Source organism: Octopus bimaculoides, chromosome 4 (assembly GCF_001194135.2).
Source record: "Octopus bimaculoides isolate UCB-OBI-ISO-001 chromosome 4, ASM119413v2, whole genome shotgun sequence".
NCBI classification, from domain to species: Eukaryota; Metazoa; Mollusca; class Cephalopoda; order Octopoda; family Octopodidae; genus Octopus; species Octopus bimaculoides.
In genome coordinates, this window is record NC_068984.1 from 58,300,744 (window position 1) to 58,319,846 (window position 19,103).

At 35.2% G+C, this 19,103-nt stretch overlaps 1 protein-coding gene across 2 annotated transcripts in view; it reads left to right on the plus strand.

The window, feature by feature from the left end:
* The window catches only part of LOC106877357 (polycystin-1), a 144,523-nt gene that overhangs the window by 78,570 nt on the left and 46,850 nt on the right, over positions 1-19,103 (plus strand). The window contains exons 14-18 of one of the 2 annotated variants that reach the window (XM_052967101.1): positions 2,453-2,742; positions 8,870-9,063; positions 10,890-11,147; positions 13,643-13,812; positions 15,109-15,259. In XM_052967101.1, coding sequence (XP_052823061.1) covers positions 2,453-2,742; positions 8,870-9,063; positions 10,890-11,147; positions 13,643-13,812; positions 15,109-15,259 — 1,063 coding nt within the window. Of the gene's footprint in view, positions 1-2,452; positions 2,743-8,869; positions 9,064-10,889; positions 11,148-13,642; positions 13,813-15,108; positions 15,278-19,103 lie in introns of both variants that reach the window. The other variant, XM_014926242.2, reaches the window with a different exon arrangement.

Sequence of the window (19,103 nt, forward strand, 5' to 3'; positions counted from 1 at the left end):
ATATATATATATATATATATATATATATATATATATATATATACCCGTGGCATATGGCGTAGTAGTTAAGGGTGTGGGCTACTAACCCCAAGATTCTGAGTTTGATTCCAAACAGTGACCTGAACAATGATAATAATAATAATAATAATCTTAATAATAACAACATCAAAAAAATACCTTAGGAATGAGAACCCAGGTTTGAAATTTCCCCAAGACACCTGAAGAAAGCTGAAGGGTATATCAGCCGATACATTGTGTTAACAACAAACAAGATGAGAACAAATATCTGTCGAATGTAAATAATGTAAATAATCTACACAATTCCTCATCTCTTAAATATAGAACTGTGTTATCTATTTTAATATTGATTTCTACAACAGATGTAATTTCTTTTGCAAAATGAGGTGCTTAACCAGTAATTATTTCTATTAAGCCCTGGAAGAATGAAATGCACAGTTAAATTTAGTGTAATTTGAACAACTTAGTGAATAACAAGGATGTAACTAAATACCATAAAATTCTTTTGTATGATGCGCTACCAACTCTCCCCACCCAATACCCTTTTTGCCACAATGGCATTAATATTTCTAATGTCTAAATGGTGAATTTTATATATTAATGATAATTAAATCAAGCATTCATTAATTTCTTGATATTCAAATAATACAAATGTATTAAAAATAAATGTTGTGGAAGAAGTGATTGAGTGATGGAACGAGAGACGATTTTGGGGTTATTGGGTAGGGGCAAAAAGCCAAGATTTTCTTGAATAGCTTTTCAGAGGAGAAAAGGGTAGAACACATAACCTTTTGCACCTTGCAAGGAAAGTATTTTTTTAGAGACAAAGATCTAGTCTAAAAGCTTACAATAGAACAGACTCTGTTAAGGGTACCCAATGGCCATACTAGGTCGTAGTGTTAAATCTGAATCCATAAGCTGATTTCTTAGTTGTGGGAATTCCCTTTCACTTACCACCACTAATGTTTTTACAAAAAGCATGAAACACATATTAACTCATACATTTCATATAACTTTATACAGGATAAATCGCTACATCAATCACAATTTATTCATTCAGCTTATTCTGTCAAATGTAATGCTTATTTATTCACATTGTTTTGAATTAATCATCCATTTTCTCATAGCTACTAGATTTTGATGATGTGATTATGTATTTTTAAAATGACATGGTAGGGTAAGGTATGAGAGGCCAGATCTGGCTGGTCTGAACATAAAACAGATAGAATATTTGACCAAATATGGCTGGTTTAAATATTGAAGGGTTAAACCCAAATTTTATCTATGGCTAAAATGGTTTAAAATTTTTTAAAATGAAGTTGAAATTGGTAATTTGTATTTTGATAGTTATGGTAATGTTTTTCATTCGATAAACACTGACATTCTGTTGGTTATGACAATGAGGGTTACAGTTGATCTGATCTAAGGAACATTCTGCTCATGAAATTAATGTGCAGGTGGCTGAGCACTCCACAGTTAACACAGTTCTCAGGGAGATTCAGTATAACACAGAATGTGACAAAGCTAGCCCTTTGAAATACAGGTACTTCTCATTTTTGCCAGCTGAGAGGACTGGAATGACATGAAATAAAGTGGCTTGCTCAAGGACACAGTTTGCTGCCACAACCTAACAATTGTGAGCTGAATGCCCTAACCACTAAGGCACATGCCTTCACTTTGATAAACAAATATGGTGTTAATTAATTATACTTTTATTTATTTCGTTACTTGAAATACTCAGACCATGTCACATCCTTGCATCCTATTTATTGATGTTGACTCTAATTAAAACAGAGAACAGAATCATTATTTAATGGTCTGTGTGTAGTAATTAAATGGAAAATTGCTGAATAAATATGACTCTACCATATGACACTGATATTGGTTTTAACATGCTGAGTGATTAGGGAGTTTTCTTCTCAACTACATGGTTTCTGGTTCAGTCCCACTGCATGACACCTTGGGCAAGTGTCTTCTATTATACCCTGGGCTGACCAAACCCTTGGAAGTAGATTTGGTAGACAGAAACAAAAAGATGCCATCATATATATATAAATATAAGTGTGTGTATGTGTGTGTGTTTGAACTTCCTTGTCTTCACACAGTATATGATAACCATTAACCAGCATCACTATAATACAGGTGGTGCCCTTCATTTCCAATCTTCTGTGTAAACATGTCTCGCCATAAGGAAATACTACCTAACTTGGAAACAGTAGAAGGTTCGCAACAGGAAGGGCACCTGGCTATGGAAAATCTGCTTCAGCAAATTCTTTCTAACCCATGTAAGCATGGAAAAGAGGAAATTGTATAAAATGAGATGATGTCCAATCAAATCCAACTTTACACCCCCACACCTACACCCAAATACTCAAAAACGTTTTTAAAAAATGGTATTTCTCTTTGTTCTAAGATCTATAAATTTTATTTTCAGGGATTTACAAATTTCATATGGTATTGTAGTGGATACAAACAGAAATATGAAATTACTGAAAATGAAGGGACTGTTGGCCCTCCAAGTCTTTCTTCTGATAAAGGTGGATGTTTTGGAAACGGTCCTGGAAAACTTGACTTTACTGAAGGAAGCATATCGTTTAGTACTCACTGGATGAAAATCAATGAATCATATGACTTCTTAGTGATAGCTGAAAAAGGCGAGAGGAAAGCAAATGCTACATTACGAGTGAAAATAGTGGAAGGGATACCAGGTTTGGCAATGATTGAGTGAGTACATTTCTTTTTCTTCTCTTGTCTTACAAGTCTTCCTCTTTGCTTTAGTGATTGCCACATTAAGATCATATCGAACTAAAATACATACAGAAATAACAGTTACTGTCATATTGCACAGTTATACCTTGATGTATATGTATATACTATACATGAAGTTTTTACTTGTTTCAACTATTTGACTGTGGACATGCTGGAGTGCTGCTTTGAAGGGTTTTATTCAAATGAATCATCCTCAGTACTTATCTCTTTTAAAAGCTTTTTCTATTAGTCTCTAATGCTAAACTACTACGTTACTGGAATGTAATCAAACCAACACTGGCTGTCACACAGTGGTTGGGAATAAGCACATACACAAAGGCATACACATTGATAAATATCTATATATGTATGTATGTATGTATGTATGTATGTATGTATGTATGTATGTATAGATGGATGTAAGTATGTATGTATGTAAGTATGTATGTATATAAATATGATGGATTCTCCCATCGAAGATGATGTATAAGCATTCAACTTTTGCCTGCACAAAAGATTCGATCTGCACAAATGATTGAAATCACCATGTTGCGCACATATGGCTGTGATGCATGTGTCTTGTGTACCCTTATCTTGTGTACCCTTATCTTGTGTACCCTTATCAGATGGGTAGTCATGATATATATTGGGCTTCGTATATTTGTACCCCAGTGTCATTTTGATGGCATGCATTGCTCTTTCACTGAATAATAATAATAATAATAATAATAATAATAATAATAATAAGAAGAAGAAGAAGAAGAAGAAGAAGACGAAGAGGAAGAAATAAAGGAAATGACCTAACAACTTTAAATAACCTCATCTATTCTACTGCTAAAGTTGTAACTGCTCATTAGGTATCAGGATGACACAGAAAAGGACCAACCATGTCAATAAACCTCCTAAGTGGAAAGTAGCAATACAAAAAGAGATCGAATTTTTGTGCGTGTATGTATCAGTTCTTGATGAACTTGCTAGAGGAGGGAGTAAATGTTAAGATGAAACAAACCCGAAAAATTCAAGCAAAAATATAATATCAAACATTTCATAAACCTCCCTGCAACCAAGGAACCAGTGAAACAACAAATACAACAGAAAGCCCAATGGCTCATCAACAAAACAATGTATTCAAGATGGATGCAAAAAAATTCTATAGGGAAATTGGCAAAAGCAAACTAGAAGTAAAAGAACCACCTAAGACTGTGGAAATGGAAGAGTTCTGGAAGAAGATATGGAGCAACAAAAAAGAATACAATGCTGAAGCTCACTGGATAAAACATGAGAAAGTGAGAATGGATGAAGTTGAAGAGCAGAAATGGGAGGCAATAGGAGTAGAAGAGCTAAGATGTGTCCTTAGAAAGTCTCACAAATGGAGAACCCCACCACTGGACCAGATCCCTAACTTCTGGCTGAATTGTTTGACAGAAATACATCAAAATTTTGCTGCATCCCTAACTGATGTCATACAGAACCCAGAGCAAATACCTGCCTGGCTGACTGAAGGAACAACACACCTACCAAAAACTGAAGATACAAAAGATCCAAAGAACTACCAACCAATAACATGTCTCAACACCACCTACAAGATCCTTACATCCATACTAACTGAAAGAATATTCACTTTTCCTTCCACAAGTTCAAAAAGGTTGTAAAAGGAATTCTTATGGATGCAAAGATGAATTACTCATTAATAAAATGATTGTAGAGAATCACTGGAGCAAGAAGAACCCAAGTATGGCATGGATAGACTACAGGAAAGTGTTTGATAGTGTCCCACATAATTGGCTACTCAAGACAAAGACGTATGAACAAAAATGCAGAAAGCATACCTGGAGCTTCAACACGACACACTATCCCAAAATAGCCTTATTAGGAACAACCCACATCCTATGCAAGACACTAACAAATCATTAGTACAACCCAAATAAAACAATCCACAAACACAAGACACATTCTATACAATAAATACCCAATAAAATACTCTTTCCCAACAACATGTATTCTATAGGTCAGATACCCAACAGAACACAACTCACATTACACATGCAACACACAATGAAAACACTAATACAACAAAAGACTGAAGCCAAACTTCGTAACAAAACAAATTGATCGAATGCAAAACTGGAAAGAGTTTGTATTCACCCAACAACAACAACAACAACAACAACAAAACTCAAGAACGCACCATGCTGCTCATACCTCAACACCATGGAAGTGTAGTAGGGGATTTAGTAGAAATTTGCCTGAAACTATCAAATGTCAAATAATGATTTCTAATTTTGGCATAAGGCCAGCAATTTCAGTGGAGGTGGTTAAGTCAATTACATCAACCCTAGTAATCAACTAGTATTAATTTTACTGATTCCAAAAGAATGAAAAGCAAAGTTGACTTCGGTGGAATTTGACCTCAAAACATAATGACAGATGAAATGCCTCTAAGCATTTTGCTCTGTATACTAACAATTTTGCCAGCTTGCTGTCTTGAAATGTCAAATAACAATAATAATAATAATAATAATAATAATAGTAATAATAATAATAATAATAATAATAATAATAATAATAATAATAATAATAATAATAATTATAAAGATGGTATAAACACATGCCAGAAAAGGTCACAGAAAACGAGAAAGCAACCATACTCTGAGATATGCCAGTACACACAGATAGAGAAATTAAGGCAAATAGACCAGATATAGTTGTCAAAGATCATGAAGAAAAAAATGCTTTCTAATTGATGTATCAATACCAGCAGATGACAACGTCTCTCTAAAAGAAATGGAAAAACTTTCAAAATACAAAGACCTGGAAATAGAGGTAACTCGAATGTGGAATCTAAAGACAGAAACAATTCCTATTATAGTAGGTGCCTTAGGTATAATAAAAAAATATTCAGACAAATACATAACAAAAACACCAGGACTTACAAATATATATAACATACAGAAAATTGCACTACTGGGCACAGCACACATCCTACGCAAAACACTTTCAATACAGTAACCATAAGAGCACCACAGCAAACCACAGCACATACCCAAGGCACACAGAGCTGCGCTCGGTAGTGAAATGAAAGCACGCTATAAAAATAAAACTACTGAACAATAATAATAATAATAATAATAATAATAATAATAATAATAATAATAATAATAATAATAATAGTAGTAGTAGGAAAAGATTATCAGGAGAATCTTAAGCACTTGAAAGATTATTGAAAGCTTGTGGATACCTAACATTACAGGTAGTAACCTGCTACCCACATAAATTCTACCAGGAATAAGAACAAACCTGAGTTAAATCAATAATAATAATAATAATAGTGATGATGATGATAATAGTAATGTATGATAATCAACATAGCATGCCCCAGTGACAAGAAAGAACATGTATGATAAATCAACATAGCATGCCTCGGTGACAAGCAGATCAATGTAAAAGAAGAAAAAATAAATAACTATGATGATTTAAAGTGGGGAATATGAAGGTCGTGGTCAATGAAGAGAGTAGATGTGATACTAATAGTAACTGGTGCACTTGGAAGTATCAGCACTCAACTACCAACATGGCTGAAAAAGATCAGTGCAAGTGTGAAGTTAGAACACCTACAAAAATCAGCATTGCTTAGAACTGCAAGAATTCTTCGTGGAGTTCTTGAAGCATGACCAATAAACAAGTGTCACCATAGTCTGTTGGCTGTGAACAGCTGACACTTTGCATCACACTCAGCAAAATAAACTGTGAGTTTTCATATAATAACAATGATGATGATGATAATAATAATAATAATAATAATAATAATAATAATAATAATAATAATAATAATAATAATAATAAATAGACAATAAAAATAGACAATAAAACAACATCAATAATAAATAGCATAAACCCAGCAAAATAAACTCTGAGTTTTCATATAATAACATTGATGATAATAATGATAATAATAATAATAATAATAGAGAAATTAAGGCAAATAGACCAGATATAGTTGTCAAAGATCATGAAGAAAAAAAATGCTTTCTAATTGATGTATCAATACCAGCAGATGACAACGTTTCTCTAAAAGAAATGGAAAATACTTTCAAAATACAAAGACCTGGAAATAGAGATAACTCGAATGTGGAATCTAAAAACAGAAACAATTCCTATCATAGTAGGTGCCTTAGGTATAATAAAAAAATATTCAGACAAATACATAACAAAAACACCAGGACTTACAAATATATATAACATACAGAAAATTGCACTACTGGGTACTGCACACATTCTATGCAAAACACTTTCAATACAGTAAACATAAGAGCACCACAGCAAACCACAGCACATACCCAAGGCGCACAGAGCTGCGCTCGGTAGTGAAGTGAAAGCACGTTATAAAAATAAAACTACTGAACAATAATAATAATAATAATAATAATAATAATAATAATAATAATAATAATAATAATAGCAAATAGAAGTAGTGAGACATCGTTATGGTCACAGAAAGGAAAGCTGAAGAGAGGGACAGAAAGTTTGTTAGCAGCAGCCCAGGATCAAGCATTAAGGACTAATTGGATAAAAACCAAGATAGACAAAAAGCAAGTAGATTTCCATTTTAGATTATGCAAATCAAAAGAAGAAAGTGTTACACATATAGTAAGTGAATGTAGCATGTTGGTACAGAGAGAACACAAGAAAAGATATGACAATCTAGGGAGAGGAATCCACTGGGAGTTATGTAGAAAGCTAGAATTTGAACATACTGTTAAACGGTATGAACATGAACCTAGTAAAGTACTAGAAAGTCAGAAATCCAAGATGTTGGTGGGGCTTTAACATTCAGACTGACAGAGTAATAGAAGCTAGTTGGCCTGATTTGGTAGTAGCAGATAAAGAGAATAGAAAGTGCCAGTATTTGATTCAGCAGTCCCAAATGATGAAATAAATTAATGAGAAGTACAGAAAAAATAGCAAATTATCAGGACCTAGCTATCGAATTACAGAGACAATGGAAAGTGTGGGTAAAATGTATCCCAATAGTTATAGGTGCATTAGGAACTATCCCTAAAGATTTGAACAGATGGATAGAAGAAATAGACATAAAACCCAGTTTATTTACAGCTCCAGAAAATAGTGTTATTAGGGACAACTAGGATACTTAGGAGGGTTCTTGGCATCTACAGTTACTTGCTGTAACCCAATAGAAGAGTTCTTGGCATTTAAGGCTACTTGTTGTAGCCTGATGTTAGGATTCTTTTCTTTTCCGACAGTCTAATCTGTTGAGTGAAAATAATAATAATAATTATAATTATTGAGCAAAAGAGCAGAGCATGCCATCAAAATGACAATGGGGTAAAATATATGAAGCCCAGTATACCCATCATGATTACCCGTCTGATAAGGGTACACCCGGCATTATTATTATTATTATTATTATTATTATTATTATTATTATTATTATTATTATTATCATCATCATCATCATCATCATCATCATCATCATCATCATTATAATTTGTTGTCTTTGCACAGCATCTAACACTGGAGATGTACTATGGTGTCAGCTGTTCACTACCAGTGAACTAAGGTAACACCCCTTATTTTTCAAGTACCATCTGATGTATTTGAGCAGTTCTAAGCAGGGCTGTTTTCTGGAAGTGCTCCACCCTTATTGCAGCCCCTACTTGTTCCATGTACTTCAGAAGATTTTTACTCACTGTTCTCAGGGCTCAGACGATTATTGGTACTACTACCACTTTTTTCATCGACCACATCTGCTTAATCTCCCAAGCTAACCTGACATATCTCTCGACTTTTCTTTCTTCCTTATCGCATACTATATCTATGATCCTGCATCATTTGCTTTCTTTCTCAATCAACACTATATTTATTATTATTATTATTATTATTGTTGTTGTTATTGACAATATTTGTTTGATGACTATATATTACATATATGTGTATATATATATATATATATATATATATATATATATATTTTAATATAGTATTCAATTGTGAAAGAAAAAAGCACAAAATATACATTCATTTGATCAATCACAGTAATTCAATCCCACCAAGTTATAAGCATACACAACTATTTTTATAACAGGTGTTCTACAGGTCTTTGTACGCCAGCATCAACAGGTCAAGTTGTCAATCCATCAGCAAGAATTGGACTCACAGCCCATTGTACAGAAGGTTGCCAAAGTGATGAGAAAAAATATGAGTATACTTGGGAATTATTTTACTATGAGTATCGATGGGACTGGCGCAAGATTCAGAATATGTCAGAATATGTAGCAGGTAAGGATTAAATAGAGCAGTCAAGTTACTGCAGAGGTGAGAAAGCTTCATTTAATTCTTGGTAGTGTGCTGAACACTGTGAAATAGATGTACACTTGCAGCAAGCTGTCTCTGCCACATGGTTTCAATTCTTGGCTATCTATCTTCCAGTTCATTTACTTTCATACAAAATATATTTAAAAACTCCAAGTATATCATATACAAAAGTAATGTTTGTAAACAAAATGAAATATATTTTAAAATTAACAATGTTTGTCTGTTGTTGTCAATGGTGACCAGAACATTACATGGGAAATGAAGATGTATCATGGTGCATCTGACTGTGACTAATCAGGCTGATGCAAGCCCATAAAGTGTTGCTACAGGTTGGGCACTGGTGATCTGCAGGGAATGAAGGCAAGGAGTTGGCTCTGGGCTTGCACAGCTCACACTTTCTTTGTGCTCCTGCAATCCTTTTCTGTTCGTAAAAAGTGGCACCTCTGTTGGCACAGACACACCAAGCAGGACAATCCTGCGCTTGCATTTCCTAAGTGTTGGGGTTGATCTGGAAGTTCTTCAGTGAGCTTTGAGTGTATTGTTGAAGTGCTTTTTATGTCCACCTTGTGTGCACTTGTCTTCTGTCAATTCACTGTAAAATAGTCTTTTGGGTTGCCATGTGTCAGTCATTTGAACAAGGTGGCCTACCCACCTGACCTGCGCTCTCCTCAACAGTGTGTAAATACAATACAACTCATCCTTTTGAAACTAAAAGATTGATATTATCACATGCAACAGTTCATGGTGGGGTAGTTCAGGAACTGCTTTTGTAACTACAGCATGGACCTCCTCAAATCCTTAGATATACATCTCTAATATATGACAGTAAAACTCGCTTGAAGACCACATAACACTTGTAAATGAGAAAGGCATGAACATCCTTGTACAATTTAAATTTTCTTAACTTCACCATCATCATTATTTAGTGTCCAATCTTCATCTTGGCATGAGTAAGATGGTTTGGCTGGAGCTGGCAAGCTGGAGAGCTGTACCAGGTTCCAGTTGTCTGTTTTGGCATAGTTTCTACAACTGGTTGCCCTTCCTAACACCAACCACTCCACAGAGTGTACCAGATGTCTTTTACCTGTCACTGACAAGGTTGCCTTTTATATTTCACCAGCATGGGTGCCCTTTGCGTATTACTGGCAGGAGTGCTTTTATGTGTCACCAGCATAGTTGCCTTTTATGTGTCACCAGCATGGGTGCCTTTTACATGTTACCTACCTGCATGGGTGCCTTATACGTTTCACTGGTACGGATGCATTATGTATGTCACCAGCATGAGTGTCTTTTACATTGCACCAGCACAGGTGTCTTTTACATGTCAGTAGCAAGGGTGCCTTTTATGTATCACCAGCATGGGTGTCTTTCACATGTCACTGGCGCTGGCCATGCTCACGATTTCAGTTAGCGTGACATATCTTCTCAAACACAGCAAAGCAATTTATAAATCTGAAATCTAATGCATTTTTAATCAAGGCTGACCTTTGGCTGTTTAACAACAGCAATAACCATAACTTAAATGCTCTTTAGCATCCTTCCTACATAAATGTTGGTTCAAGTTCAGATTTATAGAGAAAATGAAATAGGTAGGCTATGTAACATTTATGTATTTTTACAAAAGTATCAGTAAGGTGATAATCTGTTTCCAACTTGAAATTGAAATCGAATTGGGAATTTGGACAAAAGATATTACTATCTTACAATAGTAACATCTTTTTGTTTGTTTGTTTTCTTTTTATCTCATACTAACAATTTTATTGTTTCACTTCTTCTATTTTCTTTTGCAGATAGCCAGAAAAAGTATTTAGTCGTCTCCAAATCAATCTTTGAAGACTTTCAAAATGTTGAAAAATTTCGTGCCAAAGTTACAATCATTGATGGTCTCACCAGAGCTGAAACTGCTATAAATATTTTGGTCAATAAAGCACCACATAACGGTAGTTGTACAATCTCTCCTGATAGAGGGGAAACTGGACAAACAGTCTTTAACCTTAGCTGTTTCAACTGGGAAGATGATCAGAAAATTGATCAGTATATGTTCTATGGTAGGATATTTAAATTCCCTCTCTTTTGTTACTAAAACTTTGTTTTTCAAGTTTCATAAGCTTATTAAATTTCAATTTCCAAGAAAGTGTATAATATTTACTTTCAAGTAATTATTCTGTTTTAATCCCCGATAAAAATTGTTGAAACTGTAAGGACCAGTGTCTCTTTTTCTTCTTGTAAGAGTAAATTTCTTACATTTACACAATGCTACTAAACCACCAATTTTATACTGGCTCTCAGTTGGTTACGAGGACAAAGGTTCCAATTGATCCGATCAACAGAACAGCCTGCTCATGAAATTAACGTAAATGTGGCTGAGCACTCCACAGACATGTGTATCCTTAACGTAATCCTCAGGAAGGTCCAGTGTGACACAGAGTGTGACAAGGCTGGCCCTTTGAAAAACAGAAATTACTCATTTTTGACAGCTGAGTGGAGTGGAACAACGTAAAATAAAGTGTCTTACTCAAGGACACAGTGCGTTGCTAGCAAAAGAACTCATGACCTTATGATCATAAACCAAATATCTAGCCACTAAGCCTCGTGCCTTCACACCACTTTTATAGATATTGAATTAAAGAGTATAAGCAATAATGAAAATAAAAAATAGTAACAAGAATAATATTCATGTTAATTTCATTTTTCTGATATAAAAAAGGGAAATGAAATAGCTCGTTCACTCACTTCTCACTTCATGCTCTTGCTTGATGAAGCTGGGGTCATCCTAGATTAGTGATCCCAGAGATGACATCATGCATAGAGCTGACCAGGTTCACCAGTGCTCTCTATTGTTGGTAGTCCTGTGCCAGCCCCTCTGCATCCTAAATGAAATAGCAGTTGCTATCAATGTCATGTAACCTGTTTTTGGTGTGGTCCTGTTCAGCCCTATTTGTCCGGCTCTCAAATGAATTTTAAAATATTTACTGTGATTAATGACTGCATTGTATATATTTTGAAACTCTGCCAAATTAGACTGGAGCCTGGTGTTGCCATCCGGTTTCACCAGTCCTCAGTCAAATCGTCCAACCCATGCTAGCATGGAAAGCGGACGTTAAACGATGATGATGATGATGATGATCACTATATTCTTTTATTTTTTGCAAATACATTTTATATGTTATAAAATGAGTACATCTTTGTTAATCTTTTGTAACTTCTACAATCTTCAAAAATATTTAATAAAGAATTACTTGCATTTTATTGTATATGGTCCTCTTAAATGAGAGCAAGTTTAGAGGAAAATGAAAATTAGAACTTTCTGACTTGCAGGATAACTTGAGAAGTGATCACTAGTTGTACTAAACCAATACTTTTCTCTTAGGGTGTTTATCCAAAGATAAAATTAACAAAATTTAAGTGTAGCTATGGTGTACTTACTACATTAAACCAGAAATAGTTTTCCTTTATCAGAGAGATGTACTTGAAGGGAAAGTTTATTTTTGAATTTTGATATTCTATGGTTCAGAATGTCATATAACAAAATACAAGCTCCTGGCATATGTCTAATGCAAGATCTTTAAGTCTCCATTCAAAGCCATTTTACGTCACATGAGTCTCTAATCATTTTGGGAAAGATATGGACTTCATATCATTTCATTTCTCTCCCATGAAAAGAAATAAAGCTTTGACTTTAGTCAAGATATTTTTAATATCTACCTACTGTATTTCTTCCTTCTTCCATTTCATGTCTAGATGATGCATAAAGCTTCCACTTTCTCTTCCCTTACTTCCCTGTCAGTGGCTGTGGTTCACATTTCCCATCCACTTGCCTCTCTCTCTCTTTCTCTCTCTTTCAACAGTTCTTCTCCAGGTGTTCTTGGGCCTTCTGCACTTCTCTCTTCCTTCAAGGGCCTATGTATCTTTTGGTTGACAAGTGGTGTAATTGAGCCCTGAGTTTCCACTTGATTTTCACTCAAGTGCATACTTCCTTCTCTTTCCAGGTCACAAATCACTGCTTCTTCAAGATGCTGTGGAATCTTCTGAATGTTTGAGATTTCTATAATGAGAAGTTTGTTTTCAGCCCAACCATTGAAACCTGATGTGGGTCTAGTTTTCTGTTGGAGTTTCTTTCCCTTAGATGATTGCAGTGCTGTCCATGCTCATGTACTCCATCTATCTTGGATATGAAATCAGAGTTTTCTTCTTGGAGGTTTTATGACTTTAACCTGACAAGCCTAGTCTGTGACTCCTTTCAAAAGGGGATACTGGGAACTACTCTTGATATTACACTGGTTGTTAAAACCCATTTCACACTAGCCACAACCAAGGTTGTATTCATCATACTCCATATCAAAGGGAACACCACATTAACATGGCAGTGAGATGTAACTATGGAGTTCACCCCCGATTTAGGATGCACTGAGCACTCTAAACTGGGAGCACTTAACAAGACACATTCTATATTTAGTATGATTTTTATTTTCAGTTAGAAATTGTGTTGGTAAATCTAATTAAAACAAGTGTATATAATAATTTTAAAATGTGTATTTTACAGCTAAATACAAAGACAGCAGTTTACTGAACCAGATTGCTTTCGGAATTGATAGCACCCTTAATGTGTATATGCCACTTGGTCCTGACTATGATAATTATAAAATGGAAGTTTTTGGCAAAGTGTTTGACCCATTGGGAGCCTATACAATATATCCTATGGGCACAGTTACAGTAAGTTATTTTAAATTTTGAATAACAATAGTTATTTTATATTTTGAAAGGGGACAAATTTAATAATTCCAGGATTTTAGGGTACTTATTTTATTGATGTCTACCCCATGAATGAATGGCAAAGTAGCCCTTTGTTAGATTTGGAATCAGATCATAAAGAAGTGTAACTAAATACCATGTAACATTTTTTGTAAGCTATACTAATTCTGTGCATCTGTTACCCTAAATATATATGATTATTAGCAGTCATCTTCTTGTCTCTCACTCTCAGTTCTTCTCTCAGCATCTCTTAGTTTCAAATTTTTGGTACAAGGCCAGGAACTTTGGGGGAGAGGTTAAGTTGATTACATCAACACCAGTGCTCAACTGGTACTTATTTTATCAACCCTGGAAGGATGAAAGGCAAAGTCAATCTTGGCAGAATTAGAACTAAGAACATAAAGACAGATGAAATGCCACTAAACGTTTTGCCTGGTGTGCTAACAATTCTGCCAGCTTGCTGCCTTCTCTAAGCATCTATTAATAGAAGTTACAAACAGGTAAATTTAGTGGTACTTAATTTTCTACATAACATGGGCCTTATGTGGTTGTATAGCTTACTATGTTTCCTTATGAAGAAGGTTACATTGAACAATGTTGTCTCTAATACTTTTTATCATTTACTTGTTTTGGTTACTAAACTAAGGCATCATCTTGAAGGGTTTGTAGTTGAACAAATCAGCCCCAGTACTTATTTTTTAAGTCTGGTACTTATTCAATCAGTCTCTCCATCTGTTTTGCCAAACTGCTAAGTTACAGGGACATAAGCAAACCAACACCAGTTGTCAAGCAAGGAGAAGGGATGAGGGTGGGGAACAAATACTCACACAAAGAAAAACACATGCACATATATATATATATATATATATACACATATATATGACAGGCTTCCACACAATTTCTCTCTACCAAATTCACTCATAAGGTACTGGTCACCCCTTGGGCTATAGTGGAATCCACTTACCCAAAGTGCCATGCAATAGGACTGAACCAAAGAACATTGTTGGAAAGCAGACTTTTTTACCACACAAACATATTTGCACCAATTATACTCTCTCTCTCTCTCTCTCTCTCTCTCTCTCTCACACACACACACACACACACACACACACACACAAGCATGGAAAAGTAGACATTAAAATGATGATGAAGAAGAGGAGAAGGGTGTAAGTGAATTGTCCGAGTGCACAAAATCCTTATGTATGAGATTCTTCAACCAGTGATATATAATACATGTACATATATATATAATTTTAGGTTCTACCAATGTCTGAAGAAAATCTACAAGGTCTTCTAGATGAATTGAATAATGGATCAATGGCAGATTTGGATCAGGTGGCAGCAAATGGTGACATGCAGGAAACCAACACACTCTTCACCACATTGGCATCAGCATTGAACAGCGCTAGTAAGAAAGTTGACAAAGGTGCTTTGCATGTTTCTGCTTGGCTTTTAGTCGATTTAAAAAATTGATCCCTTCCTGTATGTTTCATTTTACAACTAATCATATATGAAACCAAGTTTTATTGTAGATAAAAACACCTTCAAGAAAGTTAAATGTGGAGAAAGAATCCATTTTGATTCAATAGTAGTCCAGGCTGGTAACCAAGTTTTTCTCAATACAACTTCTATCAATTCTCTCTCTCTCTCTCTCTCTCTCTCTTTCTCTCTCTCTCTCTCTCTCTCTCTCTCTCTCTCTCTCTCTCTCTCTCTCTCTCTCTCTCTCTCTCTCTCTCTCTCTCTCTCTGCATACATGCTTCTACATATTTATACTCTCCCTCTCATACATACACACAACTATTGTTGTTGATTACTTTTCCATTACTTGAAGTTTCATACCAGTGAGGTGTTATAACAATGTAGAAAATTATTGAAGATTATATTTTACCAGATACATTAAGTTCTCTTTACATTATTCTTTTGAAGGCACGTAGCTTAGTGGTTAAGATGTCTGGTTCACAATCATAAGGTCATAAGTTTGATTCCTAGACCATACAATGCATCATGTACATGGCCAAAGTATAGTATTTCATGTGGTTCCCATCTGACACTGAATATCTGCCAAGTGATGACACAGCCCTCTCTGCCTTCAGCTGTACCATCCTCTATGTTCTGCTGAGTCAAGTGTGTGAAGTCTAAAAGTGTGTCTATATTTGCTTGTGACTATATAAACCCTTGAAACAGTCAGCAAAAGATTAGTACAAGCTACAAAGTCACACTTACTCGCAAGTGTGGCTAAGCAAGCACTTTATTCCTCTTCTCCCTCCTCTCTCCTGTTGCCCCATTCAGTTGAGAAGGGTCTTAATCATACAAATTGTATGGCAACCTCCACTAGCATTGATGCCATGAAAAAGCATCCAGTATGTATTGTAAAATGATTGGTGCCAGGATGGGCATCTAGCTGTAGGAACAATGCCAAAGCAGGCATTAGAGCATGATGCAGTCCTTGGGCCCATTGGATTCTGTTAAAACATCCAATCTTTGCCAGCATGGGACATGGATATTATATGATGATAATGATGCTTAAATATAGATGAATATATATCTTAGATTGCTCTGTAGTTTGAGCAAACTAACTTACATTTCCAATGGCTCTGTGCTTTCAGTACAGAGTTAGCTGCATTGAAAGACAATAAGGTATTTTGTCCAAAGAAACAAAACAATGCCCTAGGCTAAGAATCTTACTCAAACAACAGACATTTAAATAATCATCAAAATATTGTATCTTTTTATGTGTTAAAATATACCGTATTTACCAGCATATAAGACACATTCTGACATAAGACATACCCCTAATTCAAAAGTATATTTTATGGAAAAAAACAAATTTAATATGTTTCGCCATACACTCATACACTCAGTATGAGTGTATGGTGAAATTACATTCTGTAATACACTCACATTAGATGCTAGGCAATCTTTTTTTATTAGAATATTAGAATTAAAAAAAGTGTCTTATATGCCAGCATATATGGTATTTGTCAATATACATAGCAATATCCAAATGGTTGGGGCGACCATCTTTAAGAAGTCTGATTCAGTATAGTTCTAGATAGTTGTTGCTATAAAAAATATGATGATTATGTCTAGAACTTCTCTGATCATATGCTTACTCAATCAGGGCTATCCTAGGGCTAAATAATGACAACATAAATAACATGACACAGTAATATGCTTATTAGATTTTCAGATTTTCTAGAAGAAAACAATTAATCATTGTATACATGTGTGTGTGTGTAAAGATATATATATATATATATATATATATATGTATGTGTGTGTGTATTAAACACACACACATGTACACACACATATACACATGTGCACACTCACACACATACACACACACACACACATTATATAACATGAAATTTAAAATAATGATAAAATGAGAACTACAGAAGACAATTTGAAGATTTTACAGGTGAGTAAGATGCCCTTGAGGACAATAATAGCATGTTGCATGATAAATTAATGAATGTATGAAGAAGTTTCCCCTTTCTTTTTCTTGTAGTGATTGCATGAACTTGTTGCATGCTAGAGTAGTGGTTATTGTAAAATAACTGAGTATCCAGAATAAAAAATATGCATAGCAAAATGTTCTTAATGAATGTCCAAAGTGAAATAAATTTCAAATGCTTATTTTTCTAGAGAGTGATGGATTGGTAAAGTTGTTAGAGCTGCAAGTCAAATATCATACAATATTTCAATGTTGCTATACATTGTGTGTTCAAATCCTACCAGAGTTCACTTAGTTCATTCTTCTAAGGTCGGTAAAGTAATTACCAATCAAATAATGTGGTTGATTTAATAACTTTGTAACCATGTTAGGCACAAGAGTGGCTGTGTGGTAAGTAGCTTGCTTACCAACCACATGGTTCTGGGCTCAGTCCCACTGCATGACACCTTGGGCAAGTGTCTTCTACTATAGCCTTGGGCTGACCAAAGCCTTGTGAGTGGATTTGGTAGACGGAAACTGAAAGAAGCCCGGTCGTATATATGTATATATATATGTGTATGTGTGTGTATATGTTTGTGTGTCTGTGTTTGTCCCCCCAACATCGTTTGACAACCAATGCTGGTGTGTTTACACACCCGTAACTTATTGGTTTGGCAAAAGAGACCGATAGAATAAGTACTAGGCTTACAAAGAATAAGTCCTGGGGTCGATTTGCTCGACTAAAGGCGGTGCTCCAGCATGGCCGCAGTCAAATGACTGAGACAGGTAAAAGAGAGTAAAAGAGAAAAAGAGAGTATGGTAAGATATTTCTCATCCCTCTTCCCATTTTTCTTTCTGGCTTTACAGTGTAAGCATGGCCACTCCACTAGTAATGTACCTCAAAGAAAAAAAAGAGCAGTGATCCAATTTCTCAGCAATTCACACCAAACATATTTATGCACTACTTCCTTCAGATCTTCATCCGTGGGAAATTGATGACCTTACAAGCCATCTTTGAGCTGTCCAAAGATATGATAGTTGGAAGGGGTGAGATCTGGGCTGTAGGCAAGTTGTTCCAGCATCTCAAAACCCAATTGGTTAATGGTTTCAATGGTCTGGGTGGCCATGTGTGAGCATGCATTGTCATTCAACAACAAAACTTTCTTTGACAATAGGTTTTGATGTTTGGTGTGAATTGCTGGCTTCAGTTTGTTGGCCAGCAAAGCACTGTATCTTGCACTGTTGAATGTACACCCCTTTACCAGAGAAATCGGATCACTGCTCCTTGTTCTTTGGTGTGCATTGGAAGTGGAGCAGCCATGCTTACATTGTAAAGCCAGAAAGAAAACTGGCATGATTGGGCTCAAACTTTGATCACATGACCACAATAGTACCAGGTATAAACCTGCATGCACAGAAGGAAGTGTGACAATAATAAAGACATGTTATGGTGAAAGTGTGTATAATTATTGACTTCCTCAAGTATATATGTGTATATAATGAGCATATGCACATGTATATATATATATATATATATATATAATACAAAGAATATATATACATGTATACACACATATATGTACATACTTACATCTACATGTGTATATACATGCATATCAGGGTACAGGACGTTAGAACAATAAACTACAGACAACGGAACGAACACATAGGAAAACGGAAAGCCCCTTGGAATATCCCTTCATCAGCTGTCTCTATTCTATCTAGACGTTTCGAAGACCAGACAGGACGTACTCTAGAATAGTCTCTTCCTGAGTAGTGGATCAACCAACTACACAGAGGATTCCAAGGTGGC